Raw genomic sequence first — 27,595 nt, forward strand, 5'->3', positions numbered from 1 at the left:
TAATACTTAGTAAGGTTCGATTATCTAATTATTTTCAATTAATTTTGTTTGCTTTAGTTCCGGCTTTAAGAAACACAGACCAACCTTCGAATGGGACAATATTTTAGTCTTGTTCGATTACTCGAGAAAAGTCCAAATCAAGGGAAGCCTCAAGTCATTGACACACATTTAACATTTGATGATATTGCCTTGGGACTTGGAACCCGTTTTAAAAAGATTGTTATTCTCGCGGGGGCTGGAATTTCTGTGAATGCTGGAATACCAGATTTTCGATCACCTGGAACTGGGTTGTACAGCAAAATACCATTTGGAGAAAACATTTTCACCTTATCTTACTTTAAAAATAATCCGAAGCCTTTCTTTACGTTTATGAGAAATTTCCTCAAGCAAACGCATGGGAAAGCATTTCCAACAAAGACACATTACTTTTTCCGACTTCTTCATGAAAAAGGAGTTCTTGTTAGAATTTACACGCAAAATGTGGATGACTTCGAAATTAAGGCAGGAGTTCCACGACATAAAGTTATTGATGCACATGGGACATTTGAAACTTCTCATTGCTTGGATTGTAAAGCGAAATATAATTTTCAGTTTTTGATGGATGAGTTGTCACTTGATCCTGAACACATACCAACATGTCCTGTTTGTAATGGAATTGTTAAGCCTGACGTAGTTCTTTTTGGAGATTCGTGTTTTCCACAACATTTTTTTTCTTGTCAAAGTCGTGATTTTTCATCATGCGATCTTGTGATAATTCTTGGAACTTCTTTGGTTGTTCAGCCTTTCGCATCTTTGTATTATAGAGCACCTCCATCTGTTCCCCGGCTTGTAATCTGCAAAACCCCCACGGCGCCAGCACTTCCTCCAGGACACACACGCGCGCCATCTGCTTCAGCTCGCATTAATCCTGCGCCAAGTTCGCCTTCTTCATCTTCAGCGACACGATGGCTGGAGCAGATGTGGGCGACTGCCTCTGACTGGGCAAAGAAAGGCTGGTCTATTTTGTCGCTGTCTTCAGCGCGGCAGAAAGCGAAGAAATGGCTGGAAGGCGAATGGAGGTGGGGCTCAAACTCCAAAAAGGAAGGCACAACCACAATCATCCGCTACGTTCGCAACGAAGCTGACGACAAGGCACCTTCTTTCTCTCTTCCCCCATCTTCTGCCTCTGCTTCTTCCATCTCCTCCTCTTCCCTGTCTGCAGCTGGCCCGCAGCACGGCCTGCCTCTGGATGCCCTGCGCATTCAGAATGAAGTGAGTGCAGCAGAAGAGCTGAGCAATGAGGTGCACACGCTTCCTTCTCCACTCCTCGAGAAGATCAAAGCAGCAGCATCGACTGTCCTCTCTTCTGTCACTGCTGAACGGGCAGCTGCTTCTTCTTCTGCTTCTTCTGCTTCTCACACGTCACTTTCTGCTATTTCTCCATCATTGTCATCCTCTTCATCATCATCTTCTTCTTCTTCTACACCTACATCTGATGTGTCATATCCTTATCCTTCACCTTCTCCTTCTCCCTCTCTCTCTCCTTTCCCTTCTCCTTCTCCTTCTTGTTCCACTTCCCCATCACCATCACCATCACCATCACAACACTTATCTAATAATTATACATATTGCACACCATCACCATCACCATCACCTTCTCCTTCTCCTTCTCCTTCTCCTTCTCCTTCTCCTTCGTCTTCTCCTCATTTTGCCATCATGACCAACACAGAATCTGCCCTCCCTTCAAAACCAGGTGCCTCGTTCATACTGTGCCCTGTCTGTTCTCATCCTCCTTCTTCTGGGATGAATCCTTCTGCTTCAAACACTTTCTCTTCTTCCTCTTCTTCTTCCTCTTCCTCTCAGCCATCTTCTCTTCAAGCTAATCCTTCTTCTTCATCTCCTCCTCTTCCTCATACATCTCCTGCTGAAGCAAAGACACAATCATCATCTTCTTCTTCTATCATTTCATCGTCTTCTTCCTCCTCCTCCTCCTCCTCTTCTTCTTCTTCTTCTTCTTCTTCACATTCACACACACCTTCCACATTTGCGACCATTCTTCATTCAGTTGCTTCTTCTCTTTCATTCCTTGCTGCCCTCTTTTCTCCTCTCAAACATTCTTCTGCCCTCTTCTTCCCTCGCGAGACTAAAGGTGTGATTGCTCTTTCTCTCTTTCTTTCTCAATGGTTGTATGTGATATTGCTTATGAACATTTATTATGTCTTTCTTTTTCACGTATTTCATTTTTGTTTCTTATTATTTCCCTCTGAATTGTTATTTATCACTCTATCTTTTTTTTTTTCATATTCCATCAATCATACAAATCATATTATATTATTATTCCAATTATCCAAACAAATCCACCTCACATATAACTCCCGCCTCTCTCTCTTTCTCTCTCTCTCTTTCTTTCTTTCTTTCTTTCTCTCTCTTCCTTCTCCCAGGACTGCAATATCTGTCCTTCATGTATCTGTCTGACTGTGACGAGGCAGTAGAGCGTCTGTGCCAAGTGCGTGGGTGGCTGGGGGAGTTGGAAGGGCTGTGGCAGCACAGCCTGATGAAGAGGGAGCAGGAGAGGAGGAGGGAGAAGGAGCAGAGGAAGAAGAGGAGGAGAGAGGTGAGAGAGCTGATGAGGAAGTGCAGAGAAGAAGAGAGGGTGAGGAAGGAGACAGGGAGAAAAGGGAGTTCTTCAGTGAGGTTGAGATGCTCTGTGTTCTCAGATGAAGAAGGGGCAGAGTCGGAAGGGAGTGGAGAGGGCTCTTATGAGAGGAGGGTGGCTGCTGCTGCAAGGGCAGAGGCAAAAGGAGAAGGAGAAGAAGAAGAAGAGAGAGGGAGAGAAGGAAGAGAAGGAAGAGAAGAAAGGAAAGGAATAAAAGAGAAAGTGACAAATGTGTTTTCAACCAGCAAACTTGTAGAAGAAGAAGCAGAGAAGGCTGTTCCTGTCACACCACGAAGAAGGCTTAACTTTATTTTTGCGGGTGGAGACAAAGAGAAAGAGAAAGAGAAAGAGAAAGAGAAAATGAAAGAGAATCCGATGCTGGACGAGGCATCGCCTACGAACACAAACAGAGACAGTTCTGGTTCGAATGAAAAGAGCAGCAGACAAAAGATGAGGAGTTCTATTTGTGAGTGCCAGGTGTGCAGAATGAGAAGGGCAGAGCAAGAGAGAGAGGAGAGGAGGAGAATGTTGGAGGAGAAGAAGGCGAAGATGGCAAAGATGGCAAAGATGGCAAAGGATAACAGCAGAAATAGCAGAAATAGCAGAAGCAGTGGAGGAGAGAGGGGGGGAGAGAGGAAAGGGGAGGGAGAGGATGAGATAGAGAAACTGAATGAAGAATACGAAGATGACTCGTTTTCTTGCCAGAATGACGATGTGTCGAGGAACGATGAATCGTCTTCTTCATTTGAAAATGACAGTTCTGAAGATTATGAGACAGAAGAAAATGAAAACTGAAAAAAAAAGAAAAGAAATAAAATGGAAGAATTGAAATGGATATCGGTTTAAATGGTCATCATTCCTTCCTGATTGGAATTGGAATGATTATAAAGTTTTGTTAATAATAATTATAATGTTTATTGATTTTACAATTATATTTGTTAATTTTGTTTTAATTCTTTATTAATTATATTTATTTCATGCGTTTTTACGATTTTTTAATTTATTTTTAGAATTTACAATTTATATTAAAAAGTCTTTGGAAAAAAAATAAATTTTCCTTATTCAAAATTATGGGTGCATTTTTGGAGTTTTATACTTCCTAAATTGGTATTTTTACCAGAAAGAAGAAAAATCCTCAGCCATGGGTCGTATGCACACTCCAGGGTTTGTATTTTCGAATTATCATATTTTTAAGTTTATTTCTAATTGAATTTTTATCAATGCAAATGCGAAAATCAAATTAATAATTGATTCATATCACAATAATCAGAAAGGGTATTTCATCCTCGGCCATCCCATACAGCCGAGCAGCTCCATCATGGAACACACTCACAACACAGGAAGTCTCTGAACTCGTTGTGAGACTCGCCAAAAAGGGTTTGATGCCATCCCAGATTGGTGTGATCCTTAGAGATTCCAATGGTGTTCCAATGACAAAGCCAATCACTGGAACAAAGATTTTCCGTATCTTGAAAGCCAATGGTATATATTTTTAATAGTTTAATATTTTTATTTTGAATGTTGCCGTATTTTTTAAATGTATTAACGTTAATTAATTTTTTCAATTCCAAAACTTTAAAGGTCTTGCACCTGAAATTCCAGAGGATTTGTACTGCCTCATCAAGAAAGCCGTCAACATGCGCAAGCATCTTGAAAAATTCAGAAAAGACAAGGATTCAAAATATCGTCTCATTCTTATTGAATCAAGAATTCATCGTCTTGCTCGCTACTACAAGAAAAGCAAGAAGATTCCACCAACATGGAGATATCAAGCAAGCACAGCATCTGCTTTAGTTGCATAAGCTTGATTACAAACAGTTTCTTCTTTCATTGATTCACCTCGCTTCATGTTTTTTGAACTGAAGAATACAAACAGAATTTCTTCCCTTTCCGAACATTGACTATTGGACTTTATTTAATAAAAAAGCAATATCAAAGCTTTTGACATTGAGAATTTAAGAGTGCATTTTTGTTCATTGATTCGAAAAGGGAAAAAATAGATCGAATAATCTTTTTTTAATTTGGTTTTTCGTAAAAAATATTTTTTAATTGCAATAATTTGCTTTAAAATTCAAATAAATTTTAAAAAGATACTCTCTCTCTCTCTTGGGAAAATGAATGAAATGATCGATAATACAAAAACTGAAGGAAATTGCAGTGGAAAGATAAGTTAAGGAATTAATTCACAAAAGCCCTTTCCAAAAAAAGAAATAAATAAATCTTTATTGGTTGAAGTTAGTTGGTGGTTTGTAAGAATAATAGTATTCCAAGAATTAGCTGTATGAATCAAGATGAGATTTAATCTTTTCCATTTCTGATAGGAATGCGAAAAATTGCACAAGCGACAATTCTACAATTTGTTATTCAATAGAAATAAAATATATAAACAATATCAATTTTTAAAATGCATTACCGAAGAAAATATCTTTGCCATCAATTGTCATCTTCATTTGGAGAAATGTTTGTCCAATCTGGTCGACATCTGATGATGCTGCTGCAACTGCAAATTTCCAATCGATATTTTCAAGTTTATTAACATAAAATTGAGACATCTTAAAAAATAGAAATGATCAATATTTCCATTACAAGAAACTTCTCAAAAATTAAAAATTGCTAAAAAACATAAATTTTTCAAAATTGTAATAATATAAAAATATATATAATGAAACGACAACATAAATGCAAGAATTTCTAGAACAATGCAAAGACCATCTTTGAAATGAATGTTTGTTTTAAAATCAATTGGTCAAGCATTGGGTAAATAATGAAACAAATGATTTTAGTGATGTTGTGCAATAAAGCTTAATCGCAAAAATGAAGAGGTTGCTTTTTCTGTGAAGTTACATTTTAAGTTTGAGGGTGAAAGGAAGGAGATTAAACTATAGAAAATAATCAGGAGTTGCTTTCTTTGCGGGCACTCCACGAGATGCTTGCGGTGCAGCTTCGAAAATTTTGAATGATCGATTTAAAGTCTCATCAAGTTCAAGGATGGAAGCAATATTTCCGCAACTGAGTATAATCCCAGGATAAATAATCCACAAATTTCGTAAAAGAATTGTAGAAGCAGAATTATTAAACATATCCACAATACCGAAGAAAGAAATTCATTAAATGCAAAAAATATCAATCAACCAAACCGATAGCAATAGTTAGGCGCTGACCAAACAGTTACCAAAGTATCACGGAACATGTATTTAAAACCTTCCATCACCAATTGATGAGCACGGCAGATTAGCTCAACCTTGTTTGTCGAGTTAAACTGGAAGAAAAAAATAGCAGGGAAGAAAATGTTGAGTGAATACGACATTAGAAGGTTTTTAAAAAATGTAATTGAAGTTTTGAGAAATATTTAGCAGAAAAAATGATCATGTGCAAATATTTTATTTAATAATTTGTTTGGAACAAACCTGATCAACAACATTTGCTCCAAACAAAAATCCAGCTCCTCGTGGAGATAAACCCCATCCATCGATTTCTAAGAAATGGTATAAAAATTGTTCGCAATAACAAAAGATCCATAAAATCATTAATAATATCAACAACAATAATATGTTAATAAATAAATTAGAAAGAAAGAAAAGATGGAGAGAGAGAAAGAAAGTAAGAGAAAGAGAGTCTCATGTAAAAAGATAAATGTATGGTTACATACCATCAGGATCTGACCAAAGTAAATCGCACATACTCCCTGAAATTGTATATTGAAAAGAATGAGAATGATAGCTTACAGCACAAAAGAAAATAATTATAACCATCATGTGGGACTTCCTGTTTCCTATCAATCACTCTGATCTGATCAAGTGTTGTTAACGATGGACTGAGTCCCCCATGAACACAAAATATGCGATCATCGACAAGGGCAGAAAGAGATAAATAATCAAATATTTCGGTGCAATATCTCCAAACATTTACAGAGCCATATTTTCTTAAACATTCATCGTAAAATCCATAAACTTGTGTAATTTGTCTCGATTCATGGTTTCCACGAATTAAGGTAATGCGTTCTGGATATCGTACCTAATTATCATGATTCCGAAAACGATTATTTGCAAGTTTTTAATTTTTGAAAAGATTTGTCCAAATTGTTTAAAACCTTCAAAGCAAGAAGAAGGAGAAAAGTCTCCACTGAAAAGAATCCTCTATCAACGAAATCTCCCATGAACAAATAGTTTGTGTCAGGGCACTCTCCTCCAACAATAAACAATTCTTTTAAATCGTAGAATTGCCCATGAATATCTCCGCAAACCTTTAAAAAAATGATTCAAAATAATAATGAACAAGAAAAAATGAAAATGTGAACCAGTTATAACTTAATGATCACGTTTTATTACAATTATTCATACCGTCACAGGTGCATCAACATTCTGAACGTTTGACTCTTCCGTAAGAATTTCACGAGCTTTCGCACAGAGCGATTTGACTTCTGCTTCTGACAAGTATTCACATCGTCTGAGACGTTCAATTTGATTGTCAAGTTCAGAAATATTTGTCATAGTTATCGTATGGGTAAGATTGATCAAACAAGAAAAATTTATAGATATTTTACGAAAAGTCGCACCCTTTGAGTGAAACATAAGTTTTTTCAAAAAAGTTCGAGTTGTAACCAATAAGTCTAACGATTTTCAAAAAATACAAATACTTTTGCACGAAGCCTAATATGTCAATGGAAGTCATTAACTTACTGTGAAAATTCCAGTCTATTGTGAGTTTATTTATACATAGAATTAGGAATAAGGAATGAGTTTGTTTTCACGTATTTATCAATTTGCATGATTCATCATAATACTTTGTTTTTTTATAAGAAAACAAACATGTTGAAAAACACAATTTTTTTTTCATTTTTGTTTCATCAGTTTATCATTATTATTGATGCTTTCCTGGTTTTTTGCCACAAATGTGAGACTTTTTGGAACATCAATAAAGAATTAAAATCATTTTTTAACTTTTTTCTGATTTTAACAACAAATGATATAATAATTCATTAATTATCTTTAATTCAAATAAATAAATTTATCCCATCGTTTTATTTTTTGTTCCATTCACTGAAAAAGCATTTTCTTTCGTGAAAGAAAAAAATAGTTCCGAAATAATATTAAAATTAATTGAAAAAACTCAATTTTTACGAAAAGACAGTTTCATCCCGAGAATGATTGTTTTATATTAACATGGAAAAAATTATTCCGATAAAGAATTATTCATTCTCGAAATTTCATTGGCTTCTCGAAAAGAATGTTTCTTTCCGTAAAATATCTAAAACTTTTTAATAAAATTATTATAAAACAATTTGTATTAAAGCCTTTGCAACACACATTTTTGCATGCAATTTGTCGGACGACAATAATTCATTTGTCGAAAAGAAAGAAATGATTGTTTTTTGTCAAACTTTGCTGTTTGTGGATTAATCCACTCACCTTTTCAAAAAAAATTTTGTCGCAGAAGATCTTATTTAAAAAATGAAAGAAAAGAAAAAATATTAAAATACAGTGCTTGTTCATTCTTGAGAACAAACGATTAACAAGGGTCATAATTTTATCTTGACCTTTTTTTTATCAAGACCTTTTTTTTAATTGATCATTAACTTTTCCCACAATTTCATATTTTAATTAAATTTTTTGTATATATATGAATTCAATAGATAAAAATAAATACATTTTGAAACAAACTCAATTTCGCATGAGAGAGAAAGAGAGAGAGAGAGAGAGAGAGAGAGAGAGAGAGAGAGAGAGAGAGAGAGGCCTTCATTGAACTTCTGTGTGGAATTGGAGGGTTTCATGTGGCATAAAACCTTAAGTTTGTTTAAAATTTAATTTTTCTATTTTTTTTCATTTCATTTCATTTCAATAAAACAAAAAGAAAAAATAAACACGATCTTAAAAAATTAATAAAAAATGAAGATTTCCGTGGAAACAAAAATTGGAGAAGGACAAAAAAACTGCAGCGTGCAATGTCTTCACGCAAGTTTATGAAATACAACAGTTTGTTGGAGCGAATGGATCTCATCGTTGTTGATTGAGTTGTTCGCATAACGGATGTTATCAATTCTAAGGAATTCAGTTGCACAGGAATAAAGAGCGCAGTTTGAGTACTGAGGAAAGGAAGGCTGGTTTGAAAAGTTGGAAGATCTGCTGCAGTGGTGTGTGAAAAGGAACAAAGAGTTCTTGACATTATTCACATTGAAGCAAAGTCTGGCACATGTTTAACTTTAAAAAAACAAGAGAACTGGTTTGTTTTATTTTTATTTAGATGTTTTATTCATTTGTTTTTCAGATGGAAAATGTTATAAACGACAACGATGATGAAGACTCACCATTCACAGAAGTTTTCATGTCTGCAACTTACGGCTTTGTCAAGCGTCATCCGGAGCTGAAGATTGGTACGCCGAGAAATTTGGACATCAACCGACTGGATGATTCGTGCAGAAGTGTTTGAAAACCCTGGTTAAAAAACACTCGATGAGCTGCAAGAAAAATTCCGTTTCAATCCAGCTTTAATAATAAATATCGACGAATCTTCAGCGCGCGTTCCTGCAGATTCGAAACAGCTTGAAGTGCATACAGATAATACGAAAGCAGGTTTCATGAAAGAACCACAAAGAATAACAAATTTTTCATTCGTGGCAGCTGTTGCAGCGGATGGATATGCCTTTGACTTCTATTATCCTATGGCCAAGTGTCAACCTTCCAGAGGAACTGAAAAGCCTATTATCTTCAACGCTTGAGACATGGGTAAGTTAAAGTGGATGGATGGACAATGAATGCTTCTGAGGTGTGAACTCACCATTCTTCTCCCTTCTGTCATCTTAAGAAAAAGCGCATGTCACCTGAAAATGAACACATACTTCTCCTTCTTGATTCTCATGCTTCTCGCGCTGATCTATCGATCTGGGGAGGATTCCAAAAACAACAAGTCGACGTTTTAACCTTCGTGAAACATAGCACACACCTCTGTCAACCACTGACAGAGGAGTGTTTGCTGTGTTCAAATCTGAACTGACTAACAGATTTGAGGCTCCCTCTTCTTCTTCATCTTTTTCCAAACAAGCAGTAATTGCAGATGTTCTGCCTCAAGTCATCCACACTGTATTATCTCCTTCTGCAATTCAGAAAGCTTTTGTCTGCAGTGGTGTTCTGCATAATACTTCTGGGCCAGTTCTTTTGAAACTGCACGGATCATCCATTTATCCTCCTCCATCCCGAAGAAATATATTCAACTTTTATGGAAAAGTGATAACCGATGATAATCTTTTAGATAAATGGGATAATCATTTGAAAATGAATATTGAAAGGAAAAATGAAATGGATGAAAAGGAGAAAGATGAAGTGAAGACTGTTGTGGATGAAAAGAAAAAAATAAAAGGAAGATTTCTTCATGCGAAAAACGATGATTCTGAAGATGAAAAGAAAGATAATGCATTTAATCGAGCTGAAGGAAAAAGGAAAGTTATCAGAAGAATTAATTCTGATTTTGTTTTCTTTTAATTATGTTGTTTTTTGAACTTTTCATACTTCATTTTTTTGGGTCAGAATAAAGATAAAGGGTCAAGATAAAATAATAACCCTATAACAACTGTTGTTTTGGGAGTGCACGAGCCTATATTAAGAGCTCAGTCGTTCTCTCGAAAAAACTTTCTTCATCTACCTTTTCTCACAAGAATTCTTTTCCTTTTCAAAAAATTCTTCACGCATTTCTTTTTTAAGATATAGAATTCTGTCCAATATGTTCACTCTTCTCTCATTCTATCCATCTCTTCTAGTGTTAAGTGTTTGCTCCATTCAATGAAAATTACCTTTTCCAAAAAAAAAAAAGAAAAAAGAAAAGAAAAGAAAATCATTCTTGGTCCATTCATCTTTTCCTTATTTCATTTCTCTCACATCCCTTCCTTCCTCTCTTTTCTTTCTTTATTTCTTTTTTCGATTTTTCCTCTTTTTATCCAAGCTGCTTCATTGCATCTTCAATTTCCTTTTGTATAACTGTCAACCATGAAATTGAAATGCTTTTCAGCTTTTCTCATTGCATTCCCAATTCTTTGTCTCTCAGTTCTGATCCCTTCTTTTCATTTCCTCTCATCATTTCAAAAGTCCTTTTAACTTTTCTTTATCTTCATCAACATGTTTGTAAAATTTCCTCTTTTCTATCTCACTGATTTCTCAGCTGTGTGGCTCTTCCTTTTACTTACTTTCTTTCTTTCTGTTAATTCTTTCCTTTGTTTTGGAATCTCTATCATCTACTGCTTTCACTTCTAACGCTCTTTCACTGTTCTTCTGTTTGAATGCATATAATTCATAAATAAATTGATCACGGTTTGACTATTTTCAATGATAAGACAGCATATTCTCCTTTTCATCAATATTTGTGATTATTGAAAAAACGAACAAATGAAGAGCATACAGCCATCCAAACCATGTTCCGTGTGGTGAATGAGGCTCTTCATGCCTTTTAGGATGAGGAAGACAGCCTTCCCCCTCTTTTGAGGAATCTGATTCCACAAATCTTATGAATTCTCTTGGCATATGGCTTGTTATCATTCCCTTTTCTTCTGACTGCTCTTCAGATGATTCGGATGCTTCTTTCTTCTCTTTGACTTCCATAGCTGAATGAATCTTCCTCCAATATTTCTGTGAAGAGCAAGATGTTCACAAAACACCTCTTCCTCCATCGGCCTTTGAGGATGAAGACTATCAGAACAGCAGATGAACAAGAACAAGGAAGCAGCAAAAGAATCAGCTCCATTCTCAATTGGGATGGTGCTGTGGAAGTGACTGAAACTGAAGATCCCTTTTGGAGAGGACGGGGCAGAGGTGGCTGGATGGAAGAGGAGTGTGAATGGAGATAAACAAGAGAAGGAGATGGCAAAAGAGCAGAAGATGAAAGAGTTCTTTAATGAATTGCATGTTGAATGAGGAAGAAAGTTGATTGAAGCAGGCACATCTGAAGAGCAAGCTTTATTCGAGACGTTTCGAAGGAGTGATGATGATGTTTGATGCGATCAGTGCTTCGTTTTCAGCAAAAGAAGAAGGAAAAGAAGTAGGTGATAAAAAAGGAAAAGAGGAAGAAGAAGCAGAAGAAGAAGAAAAAGAGGCACCTGATTAATTTCTGGTTGATATTCTTCCCTCTTTCATATTGAACAGATGACGTATTGGAGAAGAAACATCATATATCAATGAAACTTCCTTTGTTGATTTCCATTCTTCATTGACTCATTCATCAGAGTTGAGAATATGTCTATTAAATGCAAACACGACACACCCAAAAAACGATTGCTCATATAACGATTCATGACAGAACTGATTTTGCTCGAATTCACCAATTTTTCGCTCAATCATCATCCCAAAGAAAGAAGACGAATCCAAAAAATAACTTAAAAATGTTGTGACAAAAAGATTAGAAGAAGAAAATGACAGTCATTACGAATAAAATTCCACAAACACATACACATACACATACACATACACACACACTGTTGGAGTGGCTTGTGGTGAAATTGATCCAAATGAGAAAAAGTCAGCAGTATTTCCAGTTGAATATTCGGCATAAGAAGAAACGCCAAAATTAATAGCGATATCAGAAAAAACACGTTGTGTCCTGAATGTAACAGTCATTGACCATTAAAATGTTTCCACTGCAACTGGAGCTCTATCAGATGAAATGATGTTGATACATGTGAAATCTTCGAAAGATGAATTTCTGCAACGTTTTCTTGTCGATTCAGCTGAATATGCAATTTTTATTCATTTTTTTCATCCCTTTGCCTTCTCAACCGGTTTGATCTGGGTTCACAAACAAAAAATGAAAGGCCCTCTCAAAAAAGTTGTCATTCACCTTCCAAATTGAAGTTCAAAGAAATAGCGCATCGCTCTTGCTGTTATGGAAATTTTATTTCTTCTTTATCTTCTTTGAGGCTATCTTATCTCTAACTCTATCAACTTCCTGAATTAAAATATACAAAAATTTTCATTAAACAATTACATCGAACATTTGAAACATTAATATTGCCGCATTACTGAATTGTTCAAATAGATAGGCTCGTTTTCCTCAATTAAAATTCATTATTCCATCCATTTTCAACGTTTTGGCAGTTGATTCTCTAGTCATTCCCTTTAGGCAGTCTTTTCACTCCCAAAATGAATTAGTATCCATTCCTTCTTTAAAAAAAGTTGGATTTATTCTTTTTTACTAATTCCACCTCTCTTATCCAATGGCAGGGTATGCTTCATCAGAAAAAGCCAAGATCCAATTCCCTTCAGATTCCTTCATCCTGTGCATCCATCAACAGTCCTCACTTCATGTCAATGATATTCTATCTTGATAAGCTGATTTTCTTCATTTGTTTATATATTGGATTTTTGATCTTTGAGAACGTCATAGAAGAATATATCTTCGAAATGGATGGAGATAAAAAAATGAACACACAGATATTATCACGCAAAAATAATTATGTTGTATTTCCTTTATCATCCAATTTCCAAAATCAATAGACAAAATTTCATAATTATTTCATCTCCACATTGTCTGGTGGCATCACATGAAATGATATTTTTCATTTTGCAGCAAATATTCATTCGTCAATCTCACTTCTCTCCAATGAACATTCATGTGTGAAGATTTTCTTTCGATCAAAGACTCCATAATAAACAAAGAAAAAAGATAAAGCGTTGCTGTTCCTCAATCTAACTTGGCAAAAGTGCCAATACGAAAAAGGGCAGTGTGGACACTTTTATTGCAATAGCTTTTTTGTGAGTTTATTTTCTCTAATTTCTTCTTCCAAAACAAATGCAAATTTAATATGAATGATGAAAATGGCTTTGTTTTCTGAATACATTATTTTTGAAAAAATACAGATGAAGAACATCGTGAATAAAACATTCGGTTTGCAGCTGTTGTTATATTTGATTTCTTGATTGAATGATTTTTTCAAAATTCACATTTACATCAGAGTTATTCTCTGAATTGGAACATTGCAATAACGATCAGCAAAAATGGAAAATAGAAGAAATGGATGGAATAATGAGAGAGATGAGTGAAGATGAATTAAATTCCGTTTTATCAGCAAGAATGTTGAATAAAATCTGTCAAATGATTGAAGAAAAGAAAATGTCGATGGAAAATGCAATTTTGTTGTTGAAATGCATTGGATATTGCACAATGCTAAAAAGAATTCGTGTTTATTGCTTCAATGATTCTTTAGTGAATAAAAGATTCAAGACTTTGATTGTTGATGAATACAAAAAAAAGGAAAAAAAGAATGAAAAGCTTCTTGTTGATTTTTGTGAATGCTATATTTCTCTTAGCATCTATTTTCCATCTGGATTGCTTTCAGTTTGCGTGCCTTGTCTTCAGAAAGTTGCATTTCAAAAAGAGGAAAACGAGGAAGCACAAAATGAAGTGGAAATGGCTTTGATGGCTTTGAGTAATGTTAAAAATTCTGTATGAGCATTTCTGTGATGATTTTGACTTTTGTAATTTTTGCTTTTTATTTATCTGAATATTGTAATTTAAAAGGAGGTGAAAAAAGAACTTAGCTTGAATGAGATCACAGATATCATCGAATATCATCAGGAACATCACAATTTGACGCATCTTGCATATCAATCTGCTTGGCAATTTTTGATCTTCAGATTCAACATGGAAAGAAGCTTGGAAGAAGTGATAGTGAATGAGCTGCATTTTGTTAGAGAGGCAGCAAGAGAATTAGAAGAGCTGAGAGAATGTGTGGATTGGAAGAGAAGAGAAAAGAAGAAAGGAGAAAAAGAAATGAAAGAAGTACTAATAATTGGGAGATGGTTGGATGTTATTGTTCATTTTTTTCTCTCATGTCAATTGTGGAATGAAGAATTTTTTGGACTAATCGGTGGCATTGAAAGTGCATTCCAAAAAGCAAAAGGTGAACATAGAGGAATATGCAAGGAATGCATTTCTTCCTTTACAAATATTGAAAGGAACAGGGCAGTGACAATTGAAGACTTACTGAAAGGCAGAGCTGTTGATGCTGTTGTGAAAGAGTTTCAGACGCAAACACTGAATAACGAAATGACATATGAATGCTTGACATTTCTAATGAGAGTTTTAAGGCGATTGAAAGAGGAAAAAGATGAAATGGGAGAAGAGAAAATAAACACTATCAAAAAGAAATTGTTTGAAAAGATGGAAGAGGAAGGACATGAAGATATAGCCATAAGTTTTTATGAAATACTTCATTTTTTTAAACGTCGATATGATAATGGATTATCGTTGGATATTTCTGATTATTTTGTGAATGTTCGAGAAAATGGTTAGAATTGAATTTTTCCAAACAAAAATTATATCTTTTTCTTTTTTATTCATTTCACAAAATGATAAAAAAAATTGAATAATTTTTATTTTTATTTTAATTTTCTTTTTCATCAAATTCTCTAATAAAGCAAGTCAATCATGATTGAATTCTCTCTCCCTCTTTCTTTCTCTTTCTTCTTTCTCTTTATCACAGAAATCTTTTTTTGTTGTTCATCAAATTTTTTGTTTCATTTTCCTTCACTTCCATTCCATTCATAGTCTGAAAGAGACAGAAACCCAATTAATAAGAGTTGCATCTTGTCTTTCTTGCTGAAATAGAATGAAGATGAAAAGAAAGATCACAATCATCGAAATGAAGAAAGATTATGTTTGAATATGTGAGTAAGAGCGTGAAAATGAGGTAGAATGAAACGAAAAAGTTGAAACAAAAGATGAAAATGAACAGACTGAATGAAATAAATGAGATATGTGTTTTTTTTCTTTCTTCTTCCTTTTTTCCTTGTCTTTTGCGCTTGCGGATAATGCGAAGAAGGCAGTGGAGATGGAGAAACTGTTGGAGAAGAAGAAGAAGGTGATTGAGGAGGAGAAGGAGAAAGAGAAGAAGAAAAAGAAGAAGAAGGAGAAGAAGGAGATGAAGAAGACGAAGACGAAAATGAAGATGAAGATGATGCTTGATGAAATGGAGATGGATGATATGAAAAAATGTGAATGAAGAATAACATTCTCGTGAAGCCAAAGTGAAGATGAAAATGGGTAAATGAATGAAATTATTTAAAAATTCAGATTTTTTTGAAGATTCTTCGTGTCTAACTGAAAACGTGACTTCAAAACAAAATCACTTCTTTTTCTCGTTTTCCTTTTCATTTTCTCGTTTGCCGTTGTATGTTTCTTCATTTCTTCTTCTTTTATGAGATGACGATCAAAGGAAAAGAAATGAATTGAAGATTTGCTTTTCAAACTTAAAAGATAATCATATGAATTTTCTGGTAAATTCAAATATCATATATATTCACATAATCTTTAGAAATTGTATGAAAGCTTGTGAAAATATCTTCATATCCTTCTTCTTCCATCTTTTCAAGCAACTTTCTTTTCGTCTCTTTTCGTTTTGCTTCCTCCAATTCATTTTTCGTCTTCATCTTAATTTTTTCGCAGATGTAGTCGAAAAACGATAAACATTCATAAAATAAGTTATCTATTGAATCTAATTGGACAATTGCCTCCAAAGTTATATCAATAGCTCCTCCTTTCAACAGCGCATCATCATCCATAGCCATATTTCCCGCTGCATTTCCTAATAAAAAAATACAATATTTACTAATTTCTTTGTATTTTTCCTTTGCCGCTCGAAATACACTCACAATGATGAAGATAAGCCCAGAATGCTCTTCATCCCACGATGAAATTGAGATCAAATACCTATCAATTACAGAAAGCCACATCTCAACGTTGTTAACTTCTTTCACTTTTTCCTCTTCTTTTCTTTTCCAATTCACACTTCTTGTCAGCTCCTCCAATTCTTTTGCAGCCTCTCTCACAAATAACAACTCATTAGCAATCACATCTTCCAAATTTCCATTCCAAAATAAACGATCTGTCAAAAATTTCCAAGCAAAGCGATATGCAAGTTGAGTAAGATGCTGATGCTTTTGATGATATTGGATGATCTCTTTGATCTCATTCAAATAAAACTTTTCTGGAATTTTCTTATTAAAAATTAGGGGGTGTGGAAAGCCGGAAAATAATGAAAAACAAATAAATTCATTTTTACGAACCTTCCAATATTTAAAACAGCTCAAGTGAAGCAAGGCCATTTCCACTTCTTTTTGTGTTTCTTCGCTTCCATCTTTGTTCAATGCAACTTTCAAAAGGCAGGGAATACAGATTGAATGCAATTCCGGGGGGAAGTCGTAGCTGTGAGCAATATAGCATTCGCAAAGATCAACCATAAATTTATCATCCATCATTTCTTTTTTCTTCCCTTCTTTAGCAATCATCTTTTGAATTCTTTCTTTCAACAAAGATAAATCAAAACTGTTATTCCACATACGTGAAAGCACTCTGTAATATCCTATTTGTTTCAATAAATAAATAGCATTTTTCAATTGCGTTTTCCTCTCTTCAATCATACTGTTTATTCTGTTGAACAGTTTTTTAGAAAAAATGGACTTAAAATCTTCTTTCTTCATTTCCTTCAAAATTCCGTTAATAATAAGGATTTTTTGCTTTCGTTCAGTTTCCGTGCAGTGCTCCAACTCAACAAGCAATTCTTCAATTGTATTGCCTATATCAGTTGTACCTATTTTGTTTGTCATATGTTCTTCTCAATTCTTCAATGAGACATCTTTCAAAAGTTGAATAAAAAACTGTAAATGGAAAAAATGAAGTTGCTAAATAAAATTTGCACTTGTCAAATGTCAATGTTAAAAAAACGAAATTTTTCTTATAAAAATCCTTCTATTTTGGTTATCATGATCGAGTTGCACTTTGTGGACAAAATTGCAAATACACGCATTTCGAAAAGATCAAAGAAAATTTTAAACAAACCAATAAACCTTTGGGGTAAATGCAGAAAACAGGGGTACCAAAATTATTTCATTGTTTTGTAAGATATTACATTAAAAATCTAATTCCCATTTATTCATGTGTTGCCTATAAATTACATATCAAATTAGAAAATTATGAAGGAAATATGAAACAAACAATTTCGTATTCCAATTTATTTTCTAGTTTTTCAATGTTTTGTTCCATTTTATAAATTAGATATGAAAAAGAAAAATTTAACTATTACCGTCAAATACCTAGAAGCAGGACGTAATATCATGCTTGTCAATGGTGTAACATTTAAAGAAGATTTTGGAGTTGTGATAGCCATGATGCTTCAAAATTATTTCTTAAGTCAGTATTTTGGGTTTCTTTTTTCCATGAATAATATATTGATACACACTACATTTTCTTTTAACCTAAAGAATTGTTATTATTTATCTTATAAATAGCATGTGGCTTGATTATAATACAGGATGAATGATTAAAATTAAGATTTTTAGGTACACCTATTTTCTGCTCTTACCGAAATATACACCAAAAATTATTCAACATCGAAAAAGTTTAATTCAAGATCGAAATTAATTATTCGAAATCGGAAAACTTTAATTCGAAATCGAAAATATTTAATTCAAGATCGAAAATTCTTTATCATAAAAAAAATACGAAAAAAATATAAAAATACGCACTCATGTCAGTTTCTTTTCTTTCAGTTATCGATCTGAGAAATTTGACAGTTTCAATTTGAAAAATATTTTTTGATGTTTTTTTTTGGTGTTTGGTTGAGTGAAACAGTGCAAATAGGATAAAACTGAGTTATTATTAAACTTATCACATGTGTTCAAAAGATTACAAGGAATTTATGAAAAAAACAAAAGTGATAGGAAAGTTCATAATCTTGTTTTGTGCACAAAAGGACAAAATTTCATCTCATTTATTGAATACGAAATGTTTTGAATTTCTTTTATTGCAATGGAAACTGATAAAATATAACATTTTCAATTTTCAAAATGAGAAAAGAATCGATTGATATCAGTCTTTATCATAGAAAACAGTAGTTAAATACGTAAGAAAAACATTTCCAACAAAAAAACAAATGCAATTTTCAACATTTGTTTCAATAAAATACCCTTGGTATTGACTTGAATTGAAATTCTGAACAAACGAACTTCTTTTTCGATTTCAAATTAACCTTTTTCGATTTCGAATAAAAGTTTTCCGATTTTAAATAATTAATTTTGATATTGAATTTACCTATTTCGATTTTGAATAATAATCTTCGATATTGAATAATTTTTGGTGGAATGCAGGACATCGCAAAAAATACCGGACAAAATTAATTTCACAATAACTGCAAAAGTAATAATTCTGCAAAATTTCCTCAAAATACATGTCAACGATACAAACTCATTTGATAAACGAGACTTTCAAAATAGCCTCATTTGCGCTCAAAAAAAATATTTTTTTAATCTCGGAGAAATAGGATTTTGAGTTTCTCCGAGATTTTAATAATAATTTATTTCTGAGCACAAATAAAGCTGAAGTGAAGTCTTGCATGTCACGTGAGTTTGTGTTGATGAGATATATTTTGAGGAAAATTGTCTGAATTATTCCTCATGCGGTTGTTGAGAAATCGATCTTGTCCGGTATTTTGTGCGATGTCCAGTATTTTTTGCGATATCTGTAATTCCAAAAGCCAAAGAAAGAAAAGAAAAAAATCAGATGTGTTATTTAGGCTCATTCATCACTTTTCAATGTTCATTTTTGAATATTCAATTTAAATATTCAAACAGAAATATTTCTTAGAAAAAATTTGATTTCAAAAATTATCTTCCATCTTAAATAATTAAGATGAGATTTATGTTTATCATTGATGGGCAAAAATCATCACCTTTAATAAGGATAACTTATCAATAATATCATGATGACATTAGATAAAATGTGAAATAAATTGATCATTTCATATTATTTGAGTTGTTTCAAGTTTCAGCCACGAATTTCAAATTGGCCCAGTTATTTTGAAATAACCGAGAAAAACTTAAATCTACTGGACGTTTTTGAAAAATCATTGAATTGAAATGTTTCTGATAAAATTATGGATGTGACCATGCTTTAAAATGTTTTTGTTTATATAATTTAATTTCAAAAATTCGAATGTTTTCATTTTAAGTTTAAAAAAAATAAGTGAGAAAACTTTGTTTGTTTCATCCTCAATTTTTTGAAATTGAATTTTTAATAGAAGATATATTTAATGTTTCTTTCATAACACTGTTTGTATTTATTTAATCTGAAGAAAAATCTTGAATATTGACTTCCTCATGTTTTTATATCAATTTTCAAATTATTTTATTCAAAATCGCAAAATGATGAAAATTTTTATAAAAAATACTAAAAATTTCATCAGAATCAAAAGTTAATCGCTTCATAAAACTGAATCGTTGATCACATTTTGTGGAATGTCAAAGTTTTATTGATTGAAGCTTTTTCTCACTCGTTTCCTTTCTGTATCCGCTCTCATGTTTATTTCCCTTATCTTCTTTCGCTCTATCTCCTTTATTGAAGAAAAGGTAATTTCTTTATTAAAAAAAGTTCCATCTTCTTCAGTCAAGCAGTGGGAATCGATAACAACGTTTGTCAACCAACATGCAATCTTTGCATCCATTGAGAGATTTTCTTTTCCTCCTGTGTATTTATCTGAAAGTCGAAGCCATAACCTTTTCATCCTTCCAAAGAACCACTCAACAGGGATTCTATTTCTGGCCAATATAGAATTAAACATTTTGATATTTTCTTCCACTTTTCCGGAAGACAATGTGGAGGAGGAAGCTTCGTACGGAAATTGATTAACGCTAAGCAAAGAGTCATCTGTATTTGCATGTGACATTGCAGATAATGAGTCTGTGGATGACATTGCAGAAGCAGAAGAGGAAGAATAAGATGGCAAAGAAGAAGAAGAAGAAGAAAGAGAAGAAGAAGAAAATGGAGATGAAGAAGGTGATGAAGAAGAAGAGGAGGAGGAGAAAAGAGAAGCACAAGAATTGAAATAATGAGAATTGATTTTCGGCAACTTGTTTGTTGGGTAATTCTTTCGGATTGGCGTAATTATTTTCAGCTCGGGAAAATAGCCTTGATATCCTTTGTCGGCAAGAATGGCCCAATTTTTACTTTCATAATGAATACAACTTCCGCTTTTTTCCTTGTCTGTTTTCAAGAGATACCATATGTCTCTTTTCATCCCTTGTCTGAAAAGAGACACATCATGTTTTCCTCCTGCAACAGCGTCTGACACAAACAGTGCGTTGTGTGGAGGCCATGCTGAAACGGCCACTTCGAACTTCATTCAATAAACATAATGTTGACCATCAAAAAGTTGATTTGAGTCGTCATATGCTTTTGGTGGGCAAGGAACTTTCACTGTCGCAGCATCTACCAACAAAGCAACAGATGGAAAATCTCTGCATGGGAAAAAAGGAGGCATTGGAGGCTTTTAAAAGACATTCTTTTAACGGTGATAAATTATATTTTATTTCATCAAAACAGTGAGATGCCGTTGTGCTCGATATTTTCTAAACTTCATCAATCTTTTTCATATCAGTTCTTCTTGAAAGCCAATAAAGATAGATAATTATCTGATCGTGGACTGTTGGTGTCTTTCGCGGTCACATCTTTGGAACAGTTCTCTCTTCAGATTTGACAAGATTGCTAAGTTCTATCAAAAACATTGTCGGCAAACTGAATTGTTCATCAGTGTAGTCGTCAGTTAATAATGAAAACAATTCACCAAACGATTCTTCTTCTTCCTCATCTTCTTCAAGAGATTGGACTTCACTTTTTTCAATACGAGAAATCTGAATTTCCCTTCTTATTTGGAGTGTTTTGAAATCAGGATGCTTTTTTGCTTTCTTGGTTCTTTTTTCATTTGACATTTTCATTTGCAATGGGGAAGAAGAGCTTGACGAATTTAATGTTTGGGACGGAGATGATTGAAATGTTTTTGGTATTCGATGTGAAGAATCGATACAATCAGTTTCATCATCGCTGTGCAAATTTTCTGTCAGTGAATTGTGAAAAAATTGATCGCAACTTTTTTTTTCTTTTTGAGGAACCACTTCAGTGTGATCAGACGAAGAGATTGTATTTTTATAACTCAAAACGAAACATGTTTGATTTCCTTCCAATTCTGCTGTTTCAAAATGAGAATTTGATGAAGAAGTTTCTTTTTGTTTGCTTGAGCTGAAAACATTCACAAAGAAAGTATAAAAAGTTCTGAAGAATTGAAAGCGCAAACCTTTCATTTCTGTGATCATTGCTAGCACATCCTGATCCAAAGAATACTGTTCCATTGAGACAAGTTGGATATGTTTCCATGATAAGTTTTTCGATAATAGAAATAAAGGGAGGTTTTTCCGGGAATATTGATAATTAAGAAACAGAAATGAAAGTTTTTTGTGATATAGTTATATAAGTTGGAAACAAGAATAAAGAATTGATAAAAAGAATTTAGAATTTTTTATTTAATTGAATATCAATAGATATTTCAAAGCAATAAAAATCTTTGTTTCAATAACGTATAATGATTAACAAGATATACAGAATTAATCCTTGGAAATGAATTATTTGAATTTCAAACAGATTCTAATAATTCAACACAAACAAAAATTTATGTTTTATGTTATTCAATTCCACAGCGAGTTGTTGTTCACAAGGTGACGTTAATGAATCTCTGAACTTCCATTATAAATGTTAAAAAATCCCATCAATTTCAAGCGCTAACAAAGGGTGTATTTGTGATTCGCATTTTGGAAATATGATAACTACGGATGAGTTTCAGAACAAGAAATGAACATGAAGATAAGAATCAAATGATATTCATAGTTTTGAATTCATAATTTTCAAAAAAACACTTTTGATTTTTTCTCTGCAAGCTTTGAGATGAAATACGCTCTTTATCAACAGTTCAAAAAATGAGCAAGTTAAATAACAAAAAAAAAAACAGCACTGACAACACAAATAACATAAATACAACCTTGTATTGATTGTTCAAACATTATTGAAATTTTAATTATCCATGAAGAAAGTCTAAGAATAAATATATTCCAGTTGTTCTTGTGAGAATTGCATTGTGCTTATTTTTGAACATTCATGTGTTCCTAAAGTTATTTCTGTCAATCATAACTTGCGCAATTCAATCATTAAAGAACGATTGTTCAAAAACGAATAGAATGAGCAGATAACGATTTCCCATAATTGAAGCAATTCTGATCCATCATATAACAAATGTATTTTAATTATATTTTTTTCTGATTCATTATATTGAAATGGAATCATCTTTGAAGATCAACGATTTTGTTTTCATTCAATGTGATACATTTTTTATTTCACAACATTCATTTATCGTTTGACATTCTTCTTTTTATAATGATTTTGTTTTAAAATGAATAAATAACACATTATTTCATTTCCAAAAGTTGTAATTCTTTGGAATGTTTCAAAAAAGAAAGAAAACACTTTTTGCAATCGTTTATTTTTTCGAAAAAACATGATTGATTTTTATTTTCTTGTGAAAGTTCAAAATGATAAGTTTCACATCTCATTTTTGAAACATGTTGTTTTAATGAATTTTTGAAGATGTCCAATTCTTTAATAAACTGGCATATTTTTTATTTCAGTTTTTGAACAGACGATTATTAATAAAAAATATCCCTTCAAAATTCATTCATTCGAAAGTTCTTCTAAAACCAAATGAAAAGAAAATTTTAAAAACAATTCACTCAATGAAAAACAAATTAGTATTTAGTCACTTGAATAAAAAACAAAGAAAAAACAATCAATTTGCCAACAAAACTCCATCCACATATATGCAGTCTTCATACATATCTTCTTTCATCTTTTTCAATAACCATCTATTCGGAACTTTTTGTTTTGCGTTGAGGCTTTCATTCTCCGTCTTTTCTTTCAGCATTTCACAAAGATTTCTCATAAGCTTTAATTCATCCGCAAGTCACGCTTTTGCTCCATCTGTTCAAATCATTTCCTCCAAAACTGCATCAACGACAACTCAAATTACTGACATGACTTCAGCTTCAGATCTTAATTATCCGCTGCGCCTTGAATAAAATTCATGCGTTGCTTGCTGATTTCTCCATCGTTCCACTTCACTTCTATGAATTCCCTCGCAATGATGCACAAAAGCACTCCAAATTCTTCATTCTTCTCACAACATTAGTGGACATCCGGCTTCAATGCAACGATCCATCTCGATGATAATCTTGTCTTCTTTTTCCCCCTTTCGCTTTTCCCTTCCTCTTCCAATCCACTCGTTTCATCAGCTCTTCCAGCTCTCTTGTTGCTTCTCCTGCAAAATGCAATTCGTTCACAATGAACCTCTTTGGGCATGTGTCATTAATCCATCTGCACATCAAAAACATCCAAGCTGATTGACAGGCGAGTTTGATTAGGTTGAGATTTTCCTAACGAAATTGAATGATTTCTGTCATCTCCTTCAAATGCTATTCTTGTTCAACATGCCTTTCAACAACCAGAAAATAATCAATAAATGAACAAAAATAAATTCAATTACAAACTTTCCACATATAAAAATTGCTCAATTTCAGCTTTGATAATTCCATCTCTTTTTCAGTTTAATTATTTTCTTCTTTCTTCAAAGGAAACTATCAAAAAACGAACCTCGCAAATAAATATACAGTCAAAACCGGATATAATCACATCGGTTTTTGCAGGACTTTTTGTGACTATATCCGATTGTGATTATAAGTGATGTGACTTAACACAGAAAAAAATGAAATTTTATTTTTAAAATAATTAATTTTGGGTCAATTTTTTTATTTTTGAAAAAACTTGACAAATACACATTTTTCAATAGAAATAACATTTTTTATTGTTTTATTATGTTATTCAGACTTATTTTAACATTATTTTGAAAAATCGATTTTTTGAAAATTTAGATCAAAAAACCGATTTTTCATTGAAAAAATCACCCATTATAATTTAAAATGTGATTATATATTTACAGCCCTGTGATTATATTCGATGGAAAATGAATGAAAAATAGGCCAAAATTTTCGGTGCATGGAAAAATGTGACTATAAACGAATGTGATTATATTCGACGTGATTATATCCGGTTTGGACTGTATATACAGTCAAAACCGGATATAATCACGTCGAATATAATCACATTCGTTTATAGTCACATTTTTCCATGCACTGACATTTTTGGCCTATTTTTCATTCATTTTCCATCGCATACAATCACAGGGCAGAAAATATATAATCACAATTTTTTTCATTAAGGGTGCTTTTTTCAATGAAAAATCTATTTTTTGATCAAAAATTTCAAAATTTCGCTTTTTCAAAAATGTGCTCAAATAAGTCAAAATGATGTGTATTCATGATCAAAATAGATTAAGCAAATGAAAAAAGTGTATTTGTTAAGAATTTCCAAAAATAAAAAATTCGACCCAAAATTAATTATTTCAAAAATTAATTTTTAATTTTTTCTGTGTAAAGCATCATCGTGTATAATCACAATCGGATATAGTCACAAAAAGTTGTGCAAAAACCGATGTGATAATATCCGGTTTAGACTGTATATATATTAATTTGAATGTGCAGCTCAGATAAATGAAATATACACAAAAATCAATCAGTTTTTTCATTCTGAAAACTTTCTGTCTCTGTTGTTCCTTATTTCAAAGTTCAAACTCAAAAAGCTATTGTCTTCGAAATAAAAGAAAGAATGATTTATTGGATTCAACATTTCATTTAATAACTGTTTCACACCAGCTGAATATTTTGTATTTTGAATATCTTTCATTTTGGCAAAAGCATGGCATTCAGAAAGATTCAAAATTTATTTTCAAAATCAAAATGAGAGAAATCTTGAAAGAAAGAAAACGATATTTATAGAAAATATTTATCAACAGATGTAAGCAGTTGTTGTCACTCAGTTTTTGAATGTGTTTGTGTTTTCATCCAATATATTCTGAAAAATATAGAAAATAATTTGATCATTTACATAAATAAATATCAATCAATGAAAATTTTGCAAAATAAGTTTTATATGTTTATGATGAAGTTGAATGTTGTTTAAAAAGAAAAATAAAACCAATCGTGAATGATTGTATTGTCGTTTTGAGCAAAAACTGAAATTTTTGAATTCCAAAATTGTGTATTTCAACAAAAATTAGATAAAACTGAAATCAAATGGTAACAATTGTTTGTTGAACTTTTGTCTTTATGTTTGGATTCATTATTTTTGGAAAACGAATCGTTTTCCAATTCCAAGAAAAATGATCATTATTTTTTGTAACACTTCAAAAAAATGCTATAAAAGCGAAATACACAACATAATATTTTATGTTGATGCGTTTTTGGCTTCGACAAGAAAAAAATGTTTTTTTGATAAATGCAAGACTTTCAGGCCACAATTGAAAAAACTGGCTTTTCTTAAAAACACTGCCTTTTATTTAAAATTGCTGGGGAATCTTGAAATAAACAGTTTATTTTGTAATATTTTTTTATTTCACAATTTATCTATTGTTTCATATATAATTGCTTTCCGAATCCAAAATCAAAAAAAGTTAACAATGTCCACATATGGGTTTAGAGAAAACGAAAATTAAATGAAGTGTAAAGAGTATAAAGGAGATTCTTTTTGTTCGCTTATCAAATGGAAGCTCAAAATTTAAAAAATTTAAGAACTGAATTGCGTGACTGTTTGAACAAGTACAGTGAAATGAAATAAAACAAACTCAGAAAACTATAAAAGCGTAAAAGAATGAATGACAGAAAGCTCCAAAACAAATTTCATAAAAGAGAAAAAGATAAAAAAAATTGTGAATTTGGTGAGCACTCAAAGAAAATAAAAATTATTCAGAAAACTTTTAGAAGAAACCGTCAAAATAATAATTGTATTTGAAACAGTTTATTTGCACAGCGAAGATGAAATAAATCCAGTACTCTACTAACAAAACATATGCATTGAGTCCCCTTTAAAAGGACTTTGCAGGAGGTGTATCTTTCTTTTCACCAGCATAATAACCCATTCCAAAGTTACCAGATATAACCATGGCAATCAACACACCAAGAAGAAGAACTATAAGCACATACAAGCAGCATGTTCCTTTGTTCTTCTTAATTAAAACATCTATCCGATTGTTCTAAGTACATTTTTCATACAAAGTTGCAATTAAAATCAAAAGAAGAAAACAAATTCATATGTTATCATATATTTTCATAAAATATAAATTAATTGTTGAGTAATTTATTTGTTTGAATAAATAGAAAAGTAAACGTTATTTAATGTTGAATAAAAAAAGTTCATACTGCTGCCCTTACACGATGATCTGCATGATCCATTTTTTGTCCAACTCTTTCAATAAGAGGATCCTGCAAGTCTATAGTCATTTATCAATTCATAATAAAAATTTAAGAGTAGTTGTTATATCAAGTTAATCACAAAAAATTCACAAAAATTGAATCAAACCAAGTTCATCTCCAATTGCAAGTGCCTTTTGTTTTTCCACCTGAAGCCCATCGTGAATTTTGTCAAGCATTTGATCCTGCTCTAAAATTGTCCATGCTAAAAATGCAAAATAACAAAAAATTTCAAACGATCAATTCTGGATTCAAATGTTTGAGCAAGTTCTCCGCTAGTCATTGCACGAGTTTCTTCTGTTTCTCCTCGAACTTTTTCTTTTGCACCAGATAATAATTGATCTCTAAAAATTTTCAAATAAAAAAAAAAACTGAAATTGAAATAAATATTTATGGATACCTTCCCTCTCCAATGATCTCTGCTTCAGTCATTTTAGATCTTTTTTCAGTGTCCTCAAGTCCAAGACGAAGCTTTTCCAATTTCGAAGAGTAAAGTTGAACTTCTTTTGGTTGAATGATTCCACGAGCAAGTTTGTCCAATGAAGCCGATAAATTCTGCATTTGCTTTCGAATACCTTGGAGAGATGCAATATTTCTATTGTGCATCGTTGCGAACATTTGTCGATTCTGTCCACCTCGAATACCAACAATTCGCTCGTTAACCTGTCTTGTTGTTGTCTGTAAATTCTTCATAGCTCCTTCGTATGCTATATTCCATTCTTCTGGTGTACTCATTGTAATTTTGTGAAAG

General features: G+C 32.6%; 10 protein-coding genes across 10 annotated transcripts; 4 read left to right on the top strand and 6 right to left on the bottom strand.

The window, feature by feature from the left end:
- Window positions 1–90: 90 nt before the first annotated feature.
- On the top strand, window positions 91–3,703 carry MONOS_1793 (putative NAD-dependent deacetylase sirtuin 2; the record flags this gene model as incomplete). Its single annotated transcript, XM_067870899.1, has 2 exons — window positions 91–2,128; window positions 2,421–3,703. 2 exons carry the CDS (start codon window positions 91–93, stop codon window positions 3,428–3,430), a joined length of 3,048 nt encoding a protein of 1,015 aa, XP_067734567.1. The 3' UTR covers window positions 3,431–3,703.
- Window positions 3,704–3,733: 30 nt separating this feature from the next.
- MONOS_1794 (putative 40S ribosomal protein S13) lies at window positions 3,734–4,655 on the top strand. The gene is made up of 3 exons (XM_067870910.1): window positions 3,734–3,799; window positions 3,906–4,117; window positions 4,217–4,655. Exons 1-3 carry the CDS (start codon window positions 3,777–3,779, stop codon window positions 4,435–4,437), a joined length of 456 nt encoding a protein of 151 aa, XP_067734568.1. The 5' UTR covers window positions 3,734–3,776; the 3' UTR covers window positions 4,438–4,655.
- A 253-nt stretch (window positions 4,656–4,908) lies between these two features.
- MONOS_17008 (putative COMM domain containing 7) lies at window positions 4,909–5,187 on the bottom strand (the record flags this gene model as incomplete). The annotated part of the gene is made up of 2 exons (XM_067869887.1): window positions 4,909–4,985; window positions 5,049–5,187. 2 exons carry the CDS (start codon window positions 5,185–5,187, stop codon window positions 4,909–4,911), a joined length of 216 nt encoding a protein of 71 aa, XP_067734569.1.
- Window positions 5,188–5,514: 327 nt separating this feature from the next.
- MONOS_1795 (putative Serine/threonine-protein phosphatase PP2A-2 catalytic subunit) lies at window positions 5,515–7,125 on the bottom strand (the record flags this gene model as incomplete). The annotated part of the gene is made up of 7 exons (XM_067870921.1): window positions 5,515–5,644; window positions 5,773–5,894; window positions 6,043–6,110; window positions 6,285–6,320; window positions 6,385–6,649; window positions 6,726–6,878; window positions 6,976–7,125. 7 exons carry the CDS (start codon window positions 7,123–7,125, stop codon window positions 5,515–5,517), a joined length of 924 nt encoding a protein of 307 aa, XP_067734570.1.
- A 1,774-nt stretch (window positions 7,126–8,899) lies between these two features.
- Window positions 8,900–10,450, top strand: MONOS_1796 (uncharacterized protein; the record flags this gene model as incomplete). Its single annotated transcript, XM_067870932.1, has 3 exons — window positions 8,900–9,055; window positions 9,253–9,357; window positions 9,568–10,450. 3 exons carry the CDS (start codon window positions 8,900–8,902, stop codon window positions 10,108–10,110), a joined length of 804 nt encoding a protein of 267 aa, XP_067734571.1. The 3' UTR covers window positions 10,111–10,450.
- A 494-nt stretch (window positions 10,451–10,944) lies between these two features.
- MONOS_1797 (uncharacterized protein) lies at window positions 10,945–11,220 on the bottom strand (the record flags this gene model as incomplete). The annotated part of the gene is made up of 1 exon (XM_067870943.1): window positions 10,945–11,220. The coding sequence occupies one exon, from the start codon at window positions 11,218–11,220 to the stop codon at window positions 10,945–10,947; it is 276 nt and encodes a 91-aa protein (XP_067734572.1).
- A 2,038-nt stretch (window positions 11,221–13,258) lies between these two features.
- On the top strand, window positions 13,259–14,988 carry MONOS_18541 (uncharacterized protein). Its single transcript, XM_067871570.1, has 4 exons — window positions 13,259–13,334; window positions 13,471–13,498; window positions 13,566–14,056; window positions 14,132–14,988. The coding sequence occupies exons 2-4, from the start codon at window positions 13,471–13,473 to the stop codon at window positions 14,903–14,905; spliced, it is 1,293 nt and encodes a 430-aa protein (XP_067734573.1). The 5' UTR covers window positions 13,259–13,334; the 3' UTR covers window positions 14,906–14,988.
- A 361-nt stretch (window positions 14,989–15,349) lies between these two features.
- Window positions 15,350–17,361, bottom strand: MONOS_18542 (uncharacterized protein). The gene is made up of 2 exons (XM_067871571.1): window positions 16,678–17,361; window positions 15,350–16,608 (listed from the first exon to the last, which is right to left on the bottom strand). Exons 1-2 carry the CDS (start codon window positions 17,215–17,217, stop codon window positions 15,895–15,897), a joined length of 1,254 nt encoding a protein of 417 aa, XP_067734574.1. The 5' UTR covers window positions 17,218–17,361; the 3' UTR covers window positions 15,350–15,894.
- Window positions 17,362–19,913: 2,552 nt separating this feature from the next.
- On the bottom strand, window positions 19,914–20,786 carry MONOS_1798 (uncharacterized protein; the record flags this gene model as incomplete). The annotated part of the gene is made up of 1 exon (XM_067870954.1): window positions 19,914–20,786. The coding sequence occupies one exon, from the start codon at window positions 20,784–20,786 to the stop codon at window positions 19,914–19,916; it is 873 nt and encodes a 290-aa protein (XP_067734575.1).
- Window positions 20,787–26,121: 5,335 nt separating this feature from the next.
- Window positions 26,122–27,579, bottom strand: MONOS_9833 (Syntaxin 8B; the record flags this gene model as incomplete). The annotated part of the gene is made up of 5 exons (XM_067880368.1): window positions 26,122–26,627; window positions 26,794–26,864; window positions 26,954–27,034; window positions 27,082–27,188; window positions 27,245–27,579. 5 exons carry the CDS (start codon window positions 27,577–27,579, stop codon window positions 26,460–26,462), a joined length of 762 nt encoding a protein of 253 aa, XP_067734576.1. The 3' UTR covers window positions 26,122–26,459.
- Window positions 27,580–27,595: the final 16 nt, after the last annotated feature.

The sequence above is a fragment of the Monocercomonoides exilis genome, assembly GCF_001643675.1.
Source record: "Monocercomonoides exilis strain PA203 chromosome Unknown scaffold4-2303458, whole genome shotgun sequence".
NCBI lineage: Eukaryota > Preaxostyla > Oxymonadida > Polymastigidae > Monocercomonoides > Monocercomonoides exilis.

Coding starts and splice junctions, on each gene's coding strand:
- MONOS_18542 (XM_067871571.1), bottom strand. CDS start 17,217: ATGACAAACAAAATAGGTACAACTGATATAGGCAATACAATTGAAGAA. Junction 16,609..16,677: donor GCTGTTTTAAATATTGGAAG/GTTCGTAAAAAT, acceptor ATTTTTAATAAG/AAAATTCCAGAAAAGTTTTA.
- MONOS_1794 (XM_067870910.1), top strand. CDS start 3,777: ATGGGTCGTATGCACACTCCAGG. Junction 3,800..3,905: donor GGTCGTATGCACACTCCAGG/GTTTGTATTTTC, acceptor CACAATAATCAG/AAAGGGTATTTCATCCTCGG. Junction 4,118..4,216: donor CCGTATCTTGAAAGCCAATG/GTATATATTTTT, acceptor AAAACTTTAAAG/GTCTTGCACCTGAAATTCCA.
- MONOS_18541 (XM_067871570.1), top strand. CDS start 13,471: ATGAAGAACATCGTGAATAAAACATTCG. Junction 13,499..13,565: donor CATCGTGAATAAAACATTCG/GTTTGCAGCTGT, acceptor CATTTACATCAG/AGTTATTCTCTGAATTGGAA. Junction 14,057..14,131: donor TGAGTAATGTTAAAAATTCT/GTATGAGCATTT, acceptor GTAATTTAAAAG/GAGGTGAAAAAAGAACTTAG.